General features: G+C 41.7%; 1 protein-coding gene across 1 annotated transcript in view; it reads right to left on the bottom strand.

The window, feature by feature from the left end:
- CNTNAP2 (contactin associated protein 2) overlaps window positions 1-20,565 on the bottom strand; it is a 1,870,188-nt gene that overhangs the window by 319,171 nt on the left and 1,530,452 nt on the right. The window contains exon 15 of the mRNA XM_014858430.3: window positions 17,549-17,676. Within this exon, the coding sequence (XP_014713916.1) occupies window positions 17,549-17,676 (128 nt within the window). The remainder of the gene's footprint in view (window positions 1-17,548; window positions 17,677-20,565) is intronic.

The following is a 20,565-nucleotide window of genomic DNA, read 5'->3' as shown; positions in this document are numbered from 1 at the left end:
GCTTGGATTTCCTGTGGAGAAGAGAACTCTCTCCTCTCAAATGAACTGCTCTGCAGGGTGTAGACCCTATCTTACATGAGATCATCTTCACCTTATCTTTTCAACACTTTTCAGCTACCTTTACATAAGGAGCACAGCCTACTCCTCTTGGAGCTGAAAGGTCATCTGAGCTGTGCCTCTGTTTTCTCTGATTAGGTAGTGAGATACTGTATTAGGTTTCCAGGGCTGCCATAACAAAGTACCACAAAGGGGGTGGTTAAAACAACAGAAATGTATTCTCTCACAGTTCTGGGGACTAGAAGTCTGAAATCCAGGTGTTGGCAGGGTTGGTTTCTTCTGAAGTTTCTGAGGGGGAATTGGTCCCATGCCTGCCTTAGCTTCTGGTGGCTGCTGTCAATCCTCCACATTCCTTAGCTTGTGTCAGGGCAACTCCTAGCTCTGCCTCTGTTGCCACATGGCCTTCTCCCCTGTGTGCCCCCATGCCTCTGTTTCTTCTTCTTATAAGGACACCAGTCTTGTAGGATTAGACCCCACCTGAATCCCGTATGACTTCATCTTGACTTGATCATCTGCAGAGACCCCATTTCCAAACACATGAGCTCACACTCACAGGCACCAGGGGTTAGGAATTCAACACATCCTTTTGGGGACGTGATTCAACCCAAAACTGTCACCACATATAAATGAAGGGAAACAGAAAAGCCAGCAGTCACCAACAATTTTACAGATTTACTGAAAATATTAAAATACTATTTTTTCAAGAGTTTTAACGCAATTAAGAAGGTCTTGTCTAAAATTAGCAGCTTTAAAAAGTCTTAAAAGAAAAGATTTCTATTATGGGAATCTGACAATAAGTTTTAAATGTGTGTTTATGTTACACTATTGTTGGACGTGGTCCTATTTTAACCCCTTCATTGAATTACCTCTTTTCTAGTTAGGAATGTTCCTTTTTATTTTTTAAAATACAAATTGGAGAAAGATCAACTGTATGAGCACAGATCTTTGAAACTAAGCATAAATGAAGAGTTTACTATTTTAATTAAATTAAACCTTTCAAAGATGACTCATTCCCCCCTTTTTTTGGCTTACAAACTCTCCATTGCCTACAGAATACATCCAGCTCTTGGCTTAGCATTTATAGATTTTTCTGGTTCCAGTTCAGGTCTCATTTTCTCATTGGATATGTATCCAAATGCTATGTGTGGTGTACATATTTTTCTACAGGAACCTTTTGCTTCTATCAATTTGGGCTAATTATTGTCTTATATGTTCCAGCTCCAGCCTTCTACTCGCTGTGCCAATCCCACGTAAAATGCCCTCTACTCATTCTCTTACCCTCCTTCAACATCTCGCTCAAGGAGATGACTGCATCTTCTGCTTTTACCTTCATGTGCTTCCTTGTAAAGAGAGGCATCTTCACCTCTCTATCTTATTATGAACTACGTTCTAAATTCTTTGATTGCAAAAGCCATCAGTTGTGCCTCTGTGTCTGCGACCGTCACAATGGCTTGTATACAATTGGTGCTCAGGACATATTTACCATTGATAACTGATTGATTCTTTTGTTCACCTCAGGTTGTAATTCCTCATTTCTGAATGACTTTAATTTGACAGAAATAATAATGGTTGCATTTAGCAATTTGCATTTAAGCTTAGTTCATATTAGTTTTACAAAACTGAGGGGTCTAAAGAAGTTTTATTCTTTTTTGTATAATATATGTAACTACCATTATTGAGAACTTACTGTACCAGTCACTGTTTTAAGCTCTTTACATGCATTTGTCTCATTTTATCCCCATGGCAACCTTTGGTAATAAGCATAATTATCTCTATTTTACAGATGAGGAAATTGAAGCTTAGTGAAATTAAATAACTTTCCCAATGTCACACTGCTGATAAATGGAGAACTTGAGCCTAGGTCTGTCTGCCCTCAAATGTGTGTTCTTAGCCAGTGTTTCTATGATTTACTTGTCATAAAAATCTGCTAGAGGGGCCAGCCTGCTTAAGTGCACACATTCCGCTTCAGCAGCCTGGGGTTTGCCAGTTTGGAACCTGGGTGCGGACATGGCACCGCTTGGCACGCCATGCTGTGGTAGGCGTCCCACATATAAGATGGAAGAAGATGGGCATGGGTGTTAACTCAGGGCCAGTCTTCCTCAGCAAAAAGAGGAGGATTGGCAGCAGATGTTAGCTCAGAGCTAATCTTCTTCTTCAAAAAAGAATCTGCTAGAAAACCTCTTAAAAAAAAAGAGTCATTGCCTCCACTCTAGAGAATCTGAATCAAAATCTCTGGGGGAGGGGACTGGGAATCTGCATTTTGACAAGCACCCGGGGGAATTTTTGTGATCAGACAAATTGGGGAAACACTCCACAATGTGATTCGGTTTACCAGTATTCATGAGAAGTCTCTGTGGTGAATGTTTCCCCATATATAGTTTGATTTTCATCACACAAATGTTTTTTGAGGTTCAAACCTACCAGAGAAACCAAGCTTGAAGACTCCAGTTCATGCAGATTTGCCACAGCCCGAGGATATCCTGTGCCCAGGCCTCAGGGATGTGGGTGGGGCCTGTGCAGCCTCAGAAGGGCCCCACACTTGGCTTAAGGCTCTGCTGTTGCTCTTTTGAAATTCTTAATACTTTCTTAACTTCCTAAATCCTTTCTTCCTACAGGGTCCTGCACTCTCATTTTGCACAGGGCTTTGCAAACTACGTAGACAGCTCTGCTCCGGAACTTGATACAGCATAAACTCCAGGCCTCTCCTCTCTGGTTTTAAGATTTTGGGAAGGGGTTGTTTGAAGTGGGGAGAAGTCAGGATGTGAAGTGCAGTGTGAAGTCCTAGATCTGGATGTGGGGTAAGAAGGCTGCTGAAAGCAGAGGGAAGACATGGGGTCCTGTGCACAGAGGAGGGGGTGGGAAGCAGGGGAGAAAGGCGAGGGGCAGTTTTGTTAGGTTGGAGAAGTGCTGCTTGGTGTCCACGGATGGAGCAAATGGAGAGGCAGGAGAGGGCTCCTGTGCAGAAGATAGTTAGCATAGCAGATCTGACTGCTAATCCTTGCAAAGGCCCCTTTACCAGGCTGGCCCGTGGCTGGCGTCTGGAAATTAAGATTCCAGCAAGGTTAAAGGATAACTAACAAGAGGGCCTCATGGTGCCTACACTGTTTGTACCAACAACATGATTTGTGCTGAACATCTGCTTTCTTCCTGGGAGTCTGGAATTGGGGACGTGCCAGGCAGGGGCCTAACCAGCCCCCAGTAAAAACTCTGGGCACTGAGTCTCCAGGGAACTCTCTGGTTGGCACATTTCCCACATGTTGTCACAACTGAAAGCGGGGGGATTAAGTGTGTCCTGTGAGACTCTACTGGGAGAGGACTCTGGAAGCTTGTGCCTGCTGTCCTCTAGCCTTCACCCTGTGTCTTTTCCCGTTGTGGAGTTTGCTGTGTGTCCTTTTACTGTAATGAATCAGAGTCATGAGTGCGACTCTACACGACTCTTGTGAGTCCTCCTGAATCCCTGAACCTGGCAGTGGTCTTGGGGACTCTGGACATAGTTCCTTACTGTCTTAGTCCATTCAGGCTGCTATAACAAAAGTACCATGAACTGAGTGATTTATAAGCAACATTTACTTCTCACAGTTCTGGAGGCTGGGAAGTCCAAGATCACGGTGCTGGCAGGTTCAGTGTCTGGTGAGGGCCTGCTTCCTCATAGACAGCCGTCGTGTCACTGTGTCCCAGTATAGCAGAAAGGGCTAGGGGGCTCTGTTGGACCTCTTTTATAAAGGCAAAAATCCCATCCCATCCTCATGACCTAGTCGCCTCCCAGGAGCTCCACCTCCTAATACCATCCACTGGGGGTTACGATTTCAACATATGGATTTCGGGACACAAACACTCGGTCTTAGCACTTACCTTCCCCATTCCAACGTTTCCTCAATTGCCTTAAACTAGTCCTTAGCAGCTTTACTTCCATATAGCCTCTCAGACCACCTCCCCTGAACGATTAATATTTAGTCCTAAATTGAAAATGACTAATATTTCACTGGTGGACTAGAAAGGAGACGCAGTCATGTGCATCAGAAAAAAGGGTTGGGGGGTGACCGTGTCACTTGTGAGACCTTGAGGTAGAAGGGGCATGGAATGGGAAAGTGGTGGGAGGGGCACACCTCACCTACTTTGCAGTTCTCCTTGGCAAAATACAGGTCTGGGGAATACATATGAAGTCTTACGCAGGCAGCTGAACCTGAGAATTACTTATAGGCTTCCATCTTATTTTGTGATGTATATTATGTTTGAGGTCACGCAACTATATTCTTTTCAAAATACTGTTATTTCAGTTTTTGACTGGTAAGCAAAATTGAGATTGTACTGTATTTCAAAATTAAAATAAAAATTTAATAGAATGAGATTGATGAAGTAGAGCCTCTAAACACCGTATAATAGGCAGACCAATTATTCCAAGAGTAGAATTCATAAATGGAATGGAATCTCACACCACAAAAAATACTTATTTTGTGGTTATAATGTTATATTTTTCCCCAGTTTCCTGGCTGATACATGGGGAACCTTACGGAGCCACTGAGAAGATGCTCTCTATATCTTGTAGGCAGTGATATTTATCCCAGGTACTTTTTGGTCTTTTCTGACATTAGGTTTAGTCCCCAAGGAAAAATCCCACCTTTTCTGCTCCTTCATCTTTAATCCTATTTTACTCCAGGAAGGGTCAGAGCAGGCTGACTTGTAGCCACAGGTAAGATTGAATTTCAGATAGAGACAGGTTCTCATGTTCTCTAACGTGGCCTATCACTGTTGCTCTAAAGCTGTGTAGTCCAATATGGTGGCCACTAGCTACATGTGGCTATTTAAATTTAAGCTAACTAAAATTAAATAAAATTAAAAATTCAGATCCTCAGTCATACTAGTGACATTTCAATTGCTCAATGGCGACTTGAGTGGCTACCATATGGACAACACAGGTTAAAGGACATTTCTATCATCATGGAAAATCATTGAGTAACACTACTCCAGAACAATAACCAACAAGCCAACATAGGAAAGCCAAGCTCTGGCTCCTAAGTGCTCTATTTCTCTCCCAGCAGACAGCTGCTCTCAGAGAGGACGCCTCTGTCTTAACCTCTTTATGGCTTTTGGGTGAAATAGCATGAAATGTTTCTGAAAACACCAGTACAAAAGGCCACAGACTCAAATTTATTATTGAATTTATAACTACTCATACATAGACTTGTTCTGATTTAAGGATTAGTTCATCATTAATTCAATGTTTTGAAGGGGAGAAGAATTTCCACCCTAAAATATGCCTTTTTGCCACATTGATTATTTAAGGCTGATTATTTTTAAGAAACAGCAGACACAGGAGAAGCTTTGAAAACGAGTAGAAGTTACCATTTTGTAAGAGAAATTAATATTTATAAGAGAAATCTCCATTTGTAAGCACACCTTTTAGAAACTTACCAATGGAGAAACTAAGGACTTAAATCTGCATAACAACCCTATCCTTCTTTACTGTGCTTTTCCTGGTAACCTCACTTAACCGGCCTCCCCTTCTTCCCCCAACATCTTTTGTCTTTAGCTGAAGATGATATTTAAGGTGATGGCGTGGGCCATTTTGGAGAGTTACTCAGTTTTCCTGGGCATCTCCCATGTAAACGGGAGGTATACATGCTATTACACTTTCTGTTTGTTTTTCTCCTATTGATCTGTCTTTTATTATGGGGGGTGGTCTCAGCTAAGAACCTAGAAGGGTAAAGGGAAAATCATTCTTCCTCCCCAATAGTTTTAACTTTTAAATAAGAAAGGTGATTTTTTTCCCCTTGGGACAAAGCCGTAAACTATGGGTTTGAGCCTGGGGTAGATCCAGACCCACTGGGTCACAGAGCATTCTCAGAGCTGACTCCAGTGCACGCCTCCATAGTCCTGTTGGTGCCAGGGCATGTGGGAGAGTGGAGGGCAGACTTCTAAGCTCATTTTACCTTCTTCCTCATTTCTAAGAAGAGTTCCTCCAACTACACTGAACTCAAGTAGTTTTGAGCCTTGTGCTGGGGTTACCAGGAGGTTAAGGTAGGTCCAGGATTGAGGTGACTGTAGCAGCAGTAAGGACAACTAAATTCTGAGCGTAAGCATATTTTCATTGGGTTGTGTGTGTGTGTGTCTGTATTTAACAGTACCAGAAGGGAGAGAAAATCTATATGAGAGTAGAAATGGTAGAGAATATATCACTTTCTTCTAAAAATAAACGTCATCCATTTTTTTCTTGGTTCTCTGTTAGGTGGTCCTTGCAAAGGGAAGTAAACAGGTGGGAAAGAAGCCTGGCTACTGGAGTTGGGTAGGTTAGAGGGGTTAGAAAAATAATTTAGGAGTTTTCTCAAGAATAAAGTCCTAAAATTAATGTTCCAAACAGAGATAATTTGTTGGGTTCTCTTATCGTATCAAACATAATTCGCTGATTTGTAGAGTCATAAGATAAAGTCCAGGTTTAACACCGCCCACCAGTAAATGACCAGTTTCAGATGTGATATGGCCACCGAAGGCCCAGGGTGGGATCAATAGCTCATTCTCTCTCCTCAACTCCAAAGAAAGCTGTAAAGTTTGCTTTATTACAGATGCTACCCTGAACTATGGTCCTATATCCCATAGATGTTCAAGATACAAGCAAATTCTTTTTGGGGTCATCAGCATAAGCCAGTTCTGTGGGTAAAGAAACACCCAAACTTAATTTTTGTGTATCAGACTATTGTTGTATTTACACAATAACAGATGTATTTTTCCATATTTAAATTTGAAAGATTAGGACAAACATGATATCTCCTTGAAATACGTAAGTAAAGAATAAATAAAGTTACATAGGTAAAGAAATAAAATGCATCAGGGTGTCTTCTTAGTTCTAATTCTTGGGTCATGTTGTCTTTTCACAAATTCATTTCCAAGGTGTTAGGTTATTTAATAAAAAGTGCTAGTTTTTCGTTTTCTGGTTTTTTTTCCTTGTCTGAAGAAAACTGAGGCAGTCAGGGCTAACTCAGCGTCTTTGCTCAAACCATAAGAATAATCCAAGTAGCCAGTGAAAATGCAGTTGTGCCACGGCAATCTTGACTTCCTGAGTCAGTCACACCGTCTTCTCAGGTATGACAATGGAAAGGAAAACCAGAGCAGACTATCTGAGACATCCATGTCTACTGTAAGTCTGGTGAAAACCAGCGACACATTTCTGTTAAGTAACAGGCCATATTTTAAGTTCAAGTCCTAATCTGTGTCCTACTCGGTACAATAGAATTAAATTCTAAAGGTCTAAATACCATAAAACAAAACTGATTAGGCTAATCTACTGGAATTGAATTAAGGAACGCTTAAAGCATCAGATACAGGGATTACAGAAAAGCTTGTCAGCTACTTCATTGTCTAAAGCTTGAGTAAATCAAGAAAAACCCTGAACAGAAGAGTCACAGAGAGAATCTTAAGGGGCAAACAACCAGTCCTTCCACAAAAGACCAAGCCACCCTTGCTGAGTCTAGTTTTTCTGTTCACACTTAAGGATTGAGAGAGATTCTTGATTAAGTGTTGGTCTAGCAACTGATATTTTCCTCCTTACAGGCAGCTTGAAGGTGTCCATTTACTTTAGGACAATTGACTATTGGACTGGCTCAAAGACAAAAATGATGGATAGGACGTGAGAGCCCCCTTTTCTTTTTACTTTGGGAATGTTCATCTAGTCCTAAGGAGCAGTTTATCATGCCAATAAGTGAATACAAATTCAAATGCAATGTTTCCTATGCGCACACCCGGTGAATTCGAATTAGGATTTATTTTAAAGATAATAATACAAGTCTTATATAATGTTTGCAATAGTTTAGTACAACTTTTTAAAAATCCTGATGACGGTAATAAGATTGTCAGCAAACTTCAAGAAGCTATTTAAAAAGTTTTCTTAAAGTGCCTGAGTTTCCAAGGCCTGCGTGTAGTTAGGATTGTGAAAAGAAGCTTTATAAAAAGCCAAGTAGGAATCATAAAACAGGTGAACTGGAACATGGTTTTAATTATGCCAGAGTGAGGTAGTTTATAGCTCAGAGCTTAGTACCCTAACAATAGGTTTGAAGTACGTACTGACTAATTGTAATTTGTCAGTAATAACCTTGAGACAGGGATAAACAAAAGTGTGGAACTGCCTGCTTGGATCTCTGAAGGGCTGGGGGGGGGTTAATCTAATTTAGATTAAACAATGAGTTCTATAAATTTAAAACTTCACTTGCATCTTAATTTAGAAATGCCAGAGAAAATATAAAAACTCAGCAAAAGAGTTTTTATTTTAATCCTTAATTTGAAGATAATCATCGGATTCAAGGGATTTTCAAGGTACAAAGGAATAAAAGTTTTCATTTAGTTAAGATGAATAAATGTGCAAAATCCTTGTCGAGGTTAAAAATAGTTATGCATATAAATCAAGCGATGGCTCCTCTCATGGACCCCCTCTTGCAATTATTGTCTGTGCAAGTTTTCTGCATTTGTCATGAAGTGCCTCACCGTACTGCCTCCATTGATAGTCTGAAATGCTTATTTAAATCTTTTGTGGGTATTTAACCTTTTGTATTCATTTAATAAACTCATATTTGAGTTCTCAATGTGGCAGGCACTGTCCCTGGCACCTGGATATAGATCTCTGCCCTAGATCCCATCTGTTCTTGGGGGCGAGGGCAATAACAGTGCAAACAAATAGAGAACAGAGATTGCTGTGCAATAAATACTTTATCTGGTCTTTATCCCAAGTTCCTGCAATGGAGCTTCTAGACCCTTGGAATTTTCTGGGTGATAGGACTGTCTTTGTTCTTCGCTGTCGGCCCTGATGGTTTATGCTAATGAGCTGACTCATGGTGGGCCCCCTAGATAGTTTCAAGCCAGAAAGACGAACAATGGATAGGATTAGAGGGATGGGACTTAGAGCCACGAGAAATCAGCCCATCTCCAGGGAGAGGGAAAGGAGGCTGGAGATTGAATTCATCACATGGCCAATGATTTATTCAGTCACACCTATGTAATGAAGCCCCAATAAAAATTCTGGGCACCCAAAGCTCAGTGAGCGGGTTGGTGACACACACTGAGGTGCTGGGAGGGTGACATATCCTCCCTCCACAAAGAGAGGACCCAGGAGCTCCATGTTTGAGACCCTCCTAGCCCTAACCCTATGCATTTTTTCATCCAGCTAGTCCTGATTTGTACCCTTTATAATAAAACTTTAATCTTAAGTATAGTGCTTTCCTGAGTTCTGTGAATCATTCTAGTAAATTATTGATCCTGAGGGGATAGTGGGAACCCCTCAAACTTGTGGTCTGTGTCTGAAGAAAAGCAGTCTTGTTAGGGACGGTGAAATCTATTCTGCCTCTGGGCTGAGATAATCTCAGATGGCTGTGAGCTCTACTAAGGCAGTAGAAAGGGCAGTGGTGAGGTGGGGGCGGCGACATTAGCTGAGTGGGCAAGGAAGGCCTCTTGGAAGAATTAACATCGAAGCTGAGACATGCATCCCTGTGAGGCTCGGGAGGAGACGATTCCAGGCAGAAGAAACCACCAATAAAAGTTTCAAGGTGGCAACAAACATAGCATGTTGGAGATACGAGACCAGTGGGGCTGGAATGAAGGACTGTTGGGCGGGGACAGATCACACACAGCGTTGGAGCATCTGATAAGGAGTCTGCATTTTCAGAGTGATGGGAAGCTATTGGATGGTTAGAAGTCAAAAAATGCCATAATCTGATTTATAGCTCTGAAAAGTCACCCTGGCTATTAGGTGGGGAAAACAATTATGATGGTGAACATGAAGTTCAGTCTGGAGTGTTTACGTCTTGATTGCCAACTTTCCCGTAGGCTCCTTGAGGACAGGAGATGTGGTTTTACTCTTTATATTCACAAAGTGCCTCAGACCATCGCGGGGCATATAGATAGAAGGTACTGTATACATCTAGGCTAAAATACGAGTGCGCACAGAGAAAGATGAGAACAGAGCTGAAGGGGAGATGAATCCTGCTCAACATCATCGGTGGATGAACTGCAAAGTTACTATGACTAAATTTGAAAAACGGATAAAATCTGGATTAAAACAGCAGAAATTCTGCCATAATTCTACACATTTTTTTCAAATCATATACACTTTTCCAAGTTTTCAAAAGTTTTCAAATATCTAGGTCAGGGGTCAGCAAACTATGGCCTCAGGTCAAATCCAGCCTGCCACCTGTTTCTGCAAAAATTTTATTAGAATCCAGCCACACCCGCTCGTTGACATATTGTCTATGGCACCTTTCACAATACCCGGTTAAGCAGTTGTGACAGAGCCTGTACGGCCCGAAAGGCTAAAATATTTCCTGTCTGGGCTTTTATAGAAAAAGTTTGCTGACTCCTGATCTAGGTGAAAGGCTGCCTTTTGTGGTTGTCCTTGGGATGGAGAGCACTGTGTACATCACTGGGTTCTTCGTGTGTTCTCTTAGGGTCTCCACATTCTCCAAGGGCAGTTTCAAAAGATGGCAGCAAGTGAAGGCGGTAGTATCCATCTGCAGTCAGCAAACAAGGCACCGTTTACACAGAAGAATGTTGCCCTGGGAACCCAGCAAATGCAGCTGAGCTCTAAGCAGGTATTGTGACCACCACCTCCAAATTAGGAAGAAGCTAACGGCTAGATGCCACACTCTCAGCCATGACACAGAGCAGGTCTTCTCCAAGAATAGGTACAGAGTCAAGGGTAAAGGGAATAGACAGTAGAATACAGAACAGAGGGCCAGGCAGAGCTTTTCTGATACCCAGCCTGTCACTCTTTCCACAATGAATGAACGTGATAATAAAGATGGTGATAACACTTAGAGAGCACTGCCCAGGTGCAAGGACTGTGGGGAATTAGGCTTTACAAGAACTCGGCGATGTGGTTAGCATTATTCTCATTCGCAGTTGAGGGAAGGTTGTGGGTGGGAGTGGAAGCCCAGAGAGGTTAAGGAACTTGTCTAAAGGCACATGGACAGTGAAGGAGGGAGCTTGGGTTTGGACTCAGATGTGTGTGATTCCAAAGTCTATCCTATTCAATATGCTGCTCCATAACTGCTACTCAAAGTGGGGTCCACTGGCCAGCGGCAGCAGCATCACTTTGCAGCATCTCAAGTCCTGGCCCAGACTTCCTGAATCAAAATCTGCCTTTTACCAAGATCTCCAGGTGAATTCTAGGCACAGTAAAGCTTATAAAGCACTAACATACAAGGCCTCCAAGCTCTATTCAAACTCCCATTCCACTTGGTTAAAATTTTCACCTTCAATAAAACACAAACTGATCCAGGATGGGGGCCATGCCCCGGTTTGCTCAGTGAAGTCTGTTAGGTTGAATTAGATTCCAGGAGCTGATTCTGGAGTAGGTCAGCATCTGTTTCACCTAGGATTTTTCTTGATTCCAAGTGTACTCCACACCGGGAATTCTTAGAACAAACAGAACAAGCCTGAGTCTTCTGCAAACAGTAGAGAGATCTCTTGGAAAGCTCAGCAGGGGAGCCCAACGAAGGGGATTCAATTTACAGAACAAAGTTCCTTCTGCATCTGGGTTCCTGTTACTTCTGCAGAGTGTCAAGTTCAGGGGAGGGACGGGTACCCAGGGAGGGGACAAAGAGGAAGCAGGACTCACTCAGCAGACAGATCTCCCCTGTGGGCTGTGAGGATTCCTCCAGATACAAGCTGTGTTTGAAAGGACAAGTGGGAAAGTCAGTCACACACACACAAACCACATCTATTGTAAAATAGAAACACCTTTTTTCCCCCCAAACTGTAATTTTACTTTCTACTTCCACAGTGAGTTTGCCGTTAAAGCTGAATTGCCAAATAATATAAAAGAGCTTATTCTTCCCAGGGAGTTGTCTATTTCTTCTAATTGTTAGAGTCACTCTGGAGTCTAGAAGCCCCAAGCGAAGGCGTCCTTCTTCCTGCTTGTGCTGCCTTTGTAATTGGAGTTGCCCTCAGACATGCCTACAGGGCTCCATCCTTTAATGGGAACCAGCCTAGGTTTCGATGTTGAAAATATCACTATTTCTGCTGCTTCTTAGAGTTACTCCTGCCTCTCAGCTGGTAGTAGCCCTTGGCAATAGCAGCGGAGGCTGGGACATTAAGAAAAAAAGAGAGTTTAATGGTTTCTACGCATCACTCCAGCTTTTTTTTTCTGCTTTCTGCTATCCACCAAAAAACTGCTAGAACTAGAAGTAAAAGAAAAAATAGAAGTCACCAACTTGTTGCCACTGATCCCTCATGCCTGTGGTCGCGGGTGTTCTGTCAGGGTTCCCAGATGGTTAACACTACAGTGGGATTGAACCAGGAGCTCCGCACCACATGACTGCGCTGGCCAGCAGTTGACGGGCAGGGACTCAGGTCAGAGTTTCAGGTCAAAGGTCCCTCTGTATCTTAACATTCATCTTGGCCATGGGGGTCACTAAAGATGAAGGCTCCCATCACACTATCCTGCCACGTGCTTTGCCACAAACCAGCTGAGACGCCCAGGGCAGGTCACTTAATCTCTGAGACCCAAGCTGCATGTGTGTAAAATGAGAGGCCTGAGCTGCTTGATCGCTAAGACTCTGCCACCGTTACAATGTTGTGACTCTTGGCTCTTGCTTTTAGCTATTCACAAGGCAAGGATACGTAGCTACCCTTTGTGGGAAGAAACGGGGAGAGGAAAAGAATTTGGAGCACCTCCTGAGGAAATAATTACTAAGAGTGATCAAATTTTATCCATTCTAGGATCTGCTCTGGAACCACGCGGACCTTCTGGCTTCAGCCCTGAAACCCTGAAACCGCTTAATCCCCCAGTTCTGTTTTCTCATTGGTTCACTCGAGTCAAAGATATCACTTCACACAGGATGTTGGGAGGGTCAGGAGAGGAAACGAATCTAAAGGCTTGGTTTACAACCTGCATGCTGGGTCCTTTCCCTTTCTTGTCTCTTTCAAGCCAGGAGCAGCAAAGCGAAAGGGAATAAGCAAACTCTTTACTGTCCTCTGGAGCCCGGGAGCAGCTTCCTCTCACAATCTAAATCGCTTGCTGAGCCCTGGGAGCAGCTGCCCCTCCTTGTCCAGTCCCCTTGCACTGCGCCGAGTGTGTCTCATGCAAATACTCACAGGGAGACGGAGTGGCCAGTGTGTGCCCCTGGGCTTGTCCTGTGGAGAATGACCCTCATATCCATCTCCACTGGAAATGTCTTATCTGTAGAGAAACAATGTGTAGATCCAGTCGTTGCCCTGTCTTTCTTGGTAAGGGAATGGCTGGTTATGGTCCTGGTTTGTAAAATTCTTGCAGTAAAGAGACTCCAGCCTTTGTATTACTCTGGCACATATGATTACTTTCCCAAAGAACAAATGTCCAGACTCATTCGGCTAGAACTCCATCACCACCTGTATTCCTTTCACCTTCGGCTTTGTGTCTGCCCTCCGAGTGTCCCTGAACTGGACGTGTTGTCTACTCTACCTTTTCTTCTTGGCCTCTCTGAGTCACCTCTGTAGCTCGAAGAAATTGAATTTACATCTTAAACCTCCAGCGTGACTCCAGCGCTCTGCTTGCCTAAGCTCGCAGCTGGAGTGGGTTTCCAGCAGGGACTCGCAGGAAGTCCTTGAATAACACGTTTTCCTGAATCGTTTCTACCCAGGGGTTTTGAAAACACGTGCTTTTATAGCAAACTCCCTCCTAATTAATTGTTTAAAGCCCCTGTATCTCTAGAGGTGGAACGAGCAATTTTTACCTCATTACCTAGCAAAAACTCTATTTCCATAATTAATTATGTTCACTATATATAGTACAAATAAGAGTTGCAACTCCAAAATCCAAAATATTTCACTTCTGAACTAATTCTGTAAAAGTTTGGCCACGCCCTCCAAAATGATTGTCTATTTAAATTTGAAAACCATTTCTACTCTGTCAGTGATTTAGATCCTTTAAAAAGCTCTTTAAAAAAAAAAAAAAAAAGCTCTTTTGTTTCTTCCAAGGGGAGAGCACGTGGTTTAAGAGGGGAATTTGTAATTTTACCACACTTTTTATCTTAGCTAGCTATCCATCACCAGTCACACCTTCAGTTTCATTTAGATCTGAGGTTTCCATTTGAATATAATTGCAAAACCAAAATACCAAAAAAACACACAAAACGAAAAACTATAAGGGCATAAGCATTTTACAGAACCATACGGGAAGTGCAAGGAGACCTGAGTGGAACTCAGTGATTTTCGTTACCATTTTCATTATATGAGTCTATGAGTTCATATGAATCAAAGTAAAAATGGAACTCAGCAGGCATGACGAAATCAACGAAAACCACTGAAACGGTTGGGCAGAGCCCACAAAAATGGTTTCATTCTCTAAGACTTGGGGATAGAACAGGGACTTAATTCAAGAGACAGCTTCGCAGGGCTGTCATCGCTCAGTTCCTCAAATAGAGAGATATTTTCCAATAACGGATTGAGTTTTTTAAACTGTAGCTTTGCACCGACTTCAGTAAACGACACAAAGTAAGTTAATCTCTATAAACAACAGGATAAATGCACTGTACCACTTTTTAAAGTATAAAAATTGGAATTTAAAGCCCCCACCATTCATGCTATATTGGTGACTGTGGGTAGGTGGAGCCAGTGGTGGGATAAGATCCAAATGACTTATTTTTAAAATATTTAAATTTCATCAGCAATCGACTAAGGGAAGAGAATGGCTTCGGGGAAAGAACCCTGACCTTGCGCGGAGAAAGCTGTTTATATTCTCTGCTCCATCTTTCCTCCTGGAGCCTCCCAGAGGGTGAAAGCCTGCACAGAAATTTGTTGTGTAAATGACATTTTAAAAGAAATACTGTGTTCATTTGTAAACCAGAAAGGCTGATATTTACCTTACCTGCCTCATGGGGAGCGGTAAGTGTCTAAGGAAATCATGCATGTGTAAAACCTGGAAGATGCTATGACGTGGAGCACTTTAGCATCAACATGTCCGTGCTAGAACATTCTTAAAGGGAAGCTGGGAATCAGAACTGCTGACTGCTGGCTGGCAATTCAGGCATGAGGTATAGCATTCTCACTTGCCTGTGAAAAAGAAAGATTTCTCCCTCTGTCTCTCAGACACAAAAGTATTTCAAGTAATTGAAATTAAATACTAACTGTGCTTTTGTTTTCATGAAGTACCAGGTAAAACATGGTTTAAAAGTGTCTTGCTGACGCTGCAGCTCTAGAAGTGTCCTGAGACCACGCAGTGTCAATGAATAAGATGGCTCTTTGTTTTACCAACGGGTCCGAAAAATGTCTGTAAGAACAAAGGCCTTGGAAAAGAAATGCAAATGAACATTGACCACCATGCTTTTCCTATTTTCTGTTTTTAAGTATAAAGCTGCCTGAAATATACTGCCTATCACTCCTTTCTTGAGCATCAGTTGCAATAGTTTTATATCACAAAATCTAATGTTAAATTATAAAACATTTTGTGTTTTCCAATATTTTTTCATGTGCATTTCTCAAAACAAAGTTTGAACCTCTTTTTTCTTATTCCCCAGTGTACCTAGTAAAGTGCCGGACAAATAACATACACATAATAAATTCTTCCTGAGGACTGATGTATTGATTATGAGAAAACAAGCTTTACTATTAGCCATAAATGGTTAATACAGTCCCACATAACTGGAACCTCCTCTTTAAGATTGGTAGTAAAAGTTTGCAGAAGTGGGATTTGTGTGTGTGTGTGCGTGTGTGAGGTAGATTGGCCCTGAGCTAACATCTGTTGCCAATCTTTCTCTTTTTACTTGAAGAAGATTGCCACTGAGCTAACATCTGTGCCATCTTCCTCTATTTTATGTGGGATGCCACCACAGCATGGCTTGAGGACAAGTGCTAGGTCCACACTTGGAATCCGAAGCTGTGAACCCCGGGCTGCAGAAGCGGAGAATGCAAACTTAACAGAAGGGGCATTTTTTAATTACTGAATGGGAACCTTTTCTCTAATTCAAAGCTAACTTCGAAATTAAAATTGATAAGTGAGAAATATTTTACCTTTATATATTAATGAGTAATTATGCCATAATAAAACTGATTTTCATTAGTCAACACAAGAGAACCTGTCCATTTTGAGAGTGACATTATAGTCCATCTCTCAAAAAACTTGTTTAAAAATGCATATTTATTATTATTTTATGTCGCTATCTTTTTCTCAAGCAGTTGAAACCAACATTCTTCTTGTACTGTTCTTCTAAGCCTGACTAAACAAATGAAGTATTATTGTTTAATAAATGCATCATAAAGACCTTTTGAAAAGTCTCAGTTTTAAAGGTAGTATTTTCATTTTCTCTGTGTAAGAAGAAGAAAATCAGTACAGACTCCATCTCTCTTTTGTATCAGGAACATTGCATTGCTTAACTGCAGATGGCCCCGATTTACAAAGGAATAAACAGTTAAGCATGCATTGTTACAGTCCTTAGGACACCTCTTGGAGTGGATGCAATAATTTATTCCATCGAGCAGGTCTAATTCTCCCTTGATTTATGGAAGTGGTAATAATATTCCATCTCACAGAATGCTTTGCTTGGAGGAATCCTGATCCAGGCACTAAAATCTTTATGGCCTCCCCAGGAGGCGTTGGGACGCAGGTGGTATCCTCATTACTGCAGCCGAGAAAATGGAAGGGTTTGCCTGAGGTCTCCTGGCAAGTCAGTTATTCAGGGAATAGAATCTAGGTCTCCTGATGCCTAGCACACGGTCACAAAAGCAGAGAACTCCCAGAGGAGTCACCCAAATCATGTGTGCAAAGAAGAGGGGAAATGACACCCAGGATGCTCGTTGCAGAAGCCCCGTAGAACCTGTCGCGGTTCCCCTCTGACGGCACATGAAGCACACTGAAGGGTACCAAACAACATAAAACCCTAACGGTGCCCTTAATTAGGTGGGATCATCACTCTAATCCCTGACCTCCCACAGTCCAAGCGAGGAGCCCCGAATTCCTCTCTGTGGTGCCAAATCCTGAAAGCAAGACGTGCTTACAGAAGCAATCTTTGACTTACAAGGGACCATCAAGCTCTGATGATGATGAAATTTGATAGCACTAATGTCAAACTTTATATGGCCATAATCCAAGTTTACAATGATACATTAAGCCACAATGCTACTATTTATATCACCATAAACTGAGTTTATGGTGATATAAATAGCCACGCTAATGGCATTAACAGCAGCACTCAGTGGTCTCACAGCTGTCAAGTGCCACTTTTATGCTATTAGCCTGGCTATTTACATCACCATCAATTTAGGTAGTCAAACTCGTAACATACGAATATACAAAGAAGATGGATATCCACATTTTATGTCCAAATCTAGGCTCCCGTACTGGAGACTGTGTGGCTGTCACTCTCCTCTATGTCTTAAGGTCTATCTAGCTCTTCATTTGGCTCTATCTGCATCCCATGATGTTTCTTTAGGAGTTACAGACGAGCAAGTCTGTTTTCTGCCATCCTCTGATTTTAGCTGGGAAACGCTATTTAAAACTGACATGGAAGTGCAAGCCACAGCTGCTGGGCAAACTTACTGTCTCCTTGGCAGCGCAGGGGACCCACGCTCAGTTTGGCTTCTGAACCTTGCCGGTCGGTATCTCCAACCACCACCTGGCTTACTGGCAGGTGATCCTTGTAGGTTAGGAAGCCAGCGTCCTTCCTCCTGAGTCACAGGGAAAGACAGAAAAGGATGAGGAGACTAAGTTAGAAACATGTCTTTTCTGATAATTAAGTTGTCTAATAATTGACCACATTCCAGTAAACATTCAGAAGTTCAGTAAGTAGAAGCACAGTTAAAGAGCTGTTTTTTCTCTTCCATCGGGTGGTCTCACAGCACATCGCTCAGAAACGACTGTGACATCTTTTCCTTCTGGAAAACAGAACTGACACCCTGATTTCCAGAGTCACAACCAATATGCCGCATACTATCTTAGGTTGAGGGTAGCTACCACGCTGCTTGACGAACACACACCAAGCGCGGAGCACGCATGCAGAGTTTGCTGTTGTCACAGAATCAGGTTCACCAAAGTCAACCCGATTTCTCGCACAATATATGAAACAAAACCTATTAAAAAAAACCCTTGTTTCCTTAATTGCTTTGTGGCAATTGCTTCAGCGGCTTTCTTCCCTGCTGTGCACCAGCTATAGAAGGGACACTTTTTGTTCCTTCATCTCTTCTTATTTATTTTAACAACTGAATGAGTTTATGTGAAGTTTCCAACACAGAGCAGGTGCTCACTAGGTGTCTATTTCCATCTATAATGAGGGGCGGAGTTGCAGTTCAAGCCAATTTGGTTTTTCTCCTAGGTTCTCCTAGATTCGTTCTCCTGCTTACTCTATACTTACCCTGTTTCGGGTCTTGTAACTCTACCCTGTACCACCCCAATAAAGGAAGAGGACAAGGCTAGCTCCACATTAGTGATTCTGGGACAGAGCACAGAAATCCAGGAGATGTTCTTGGGATGGACACAAGGTGAGTTATGCAGCACAGATTTCACCTTGATAGGAAATCCTTGCCCCTTCACCCTCTTTTCACGCTGCTGTGGCTGAGGGATCCCCTCATTTGGGGATGGATGGGTGAGAGGCACAAATCGGTGTAAAGTCATTCTACAAATTCACCCTTCTGCATGATTTTTTTTGCACTGTTCAGCCTGAATATTAATAAGAATTTTGAAGTTGTACATACAATTGATCATAGAAAAGAAAACTGATTTTGGATGATAGAAGAATGAAAGAGAGTTCAATAATCAGGTTAAAGATTGGCCATTCACATCTCTTGGCAAATAGTACAGGGAATTGTGGGGAACCAACCTGGAGGCCTGCCTTTAAAATGCAATGCTGTTAGGAGCAGTTACTTCTCCTTCTGACCCTCTAGGATGTCAGTGAACATATACTCGCTCATGTGTCAGGACCCACAGACACCCAGGAAGGAATCACAGAATTCAGCTTGTGGACCTCAAACAAGTGTATTTTATACTGCCTTAGTTATTTCATTGCTTTTGAGTTTCCAAAATAAATTATTTTTTTAAATCTGTTTATCGAATGAGAACTAAGATCATGCAGAAAAGCACAATGATTCTTCTTGACATTTTGGCTACTGATGCCCCAGCCTCAAATCTCAGCAGAATCTTTTGCAAACCCAAGTTCTTTGACTAGAACTTCTATCAGTCAAAGTCACGTCAGAGAGGGAACACAGGCTTTGCTATCAAACTTGATATTTAGGGTTTCTTAAAGGAGCAATAAAGGAAGGCAACCTTTAACAACATCCTGTAATTTGACGACCTACTAGGAAAGATGTGCGGTCCTCTGAAACTGCAGGCTGAGAGTCTCTGCCAGTTCTTCATCATTCAGAATTACGCGACTCTAAGTCTGGGATCCGTAAACGAGGTCCCGAGAGCCATTCATCTTGTCTGTTCTCTGTGGCTCGTGAGCTTAGAATGATTTTTACATTTTAAATAATTGAAAACAAAATCAAAAGCAGAATAATATTTTGTGTCATGTAAAAATCACATGAAATTCAAAGTCAGTGTCCATAAATAAAGTTTTATTGAAATACAGCCCTTTTTTTTTTTTTAACACATATTGTCTATGGTGCTTTCACAAGACAACAGCAGAGTTGAGTATTTGTGGCAGAGACCATAAGCCCTCAAAGCCTAAAATATTTACCATCTGGCCCTTTTTAGAAAAAGTTTGCCAGCTCCTAGTCTAAATCATCAGTATCCATTTCTCCTTTAGGAATTTACTGAGCAAATATTGCACCGACTATCGCACAACTTGTCTCCATGGTCAAGTGCGGGGTTAGGGGAGGGGCATGAGAGCATCTCTGAGGCAGGTGAAAAAACCATGTAAAATGACATTTATTTAATCTAACAGTAAGAAATAACTTAAACTTGATTAATTATTAACTTTTTGGTTGACTGTGCACTTACGGCAGGCGGTCATGTGTCAGGATGCTCAACATCCTTGCCAACACTTGGTAATGTTGGTTTATTTATGGTGAGTGATATGCTACTTTATAATAAATCTTGTACCAATGTGAGAGCATTTTGAAAACAAATGTTTGGAAATATTCCAACCATTATGTAATCTGATTGCCAAGATTGTATGCACATCACCCTATAAGAATTTACACATCTATATACTTTCACAACCTGAAAATGCAATTTTAAATCCTTGTAATAATCTTATAACTGGAGAGTTCCAGTGGGTTTTTGACATTTTTTAGTACTGAAATGGGCCATTACTCAGTTATTTTATAAACATAACTTATTCACATCAGAGATGACAGAAATTTATAGGCCACATTTTATTAAAACCTTGTATTATTGGTCAATGAAACTGAAAAATTAACATCATGATTCATTAGGTGCACCTAATACTGTACTTTTATCTAGTTTGATATATGTATCTTGAGGTAACATTTTTCAATTATGACAGCCAATAAAGTCAAGTTATCAAATGAACAAAACAGAGAGGCATATCTTCAAATTAGTAATCCAAGATTATACAAAACAATCATATGTTTTCAATCACACTGCAGTTACTGAAAAAA

The sequence above is a fragment of the Equus asinus genome, chromosome 1 (assembly GCF_041296235.1).
Source record: "Equus asinus isolate D_3611 breed Donkey chromosome 1, EquAss-T2T_v2, whole genome shotgun sequence".
In the NCBI taxonomy this organism is placed as follows: domain Eukaryota; kingdom Metazoa; phylum Chordata; class Mammalia; order Perissodactyla; family Equidae; genus Equus; species Equus asinus.
This window is presented reverse-complemented; position numbering and strand designations above follow the sequence as displayed.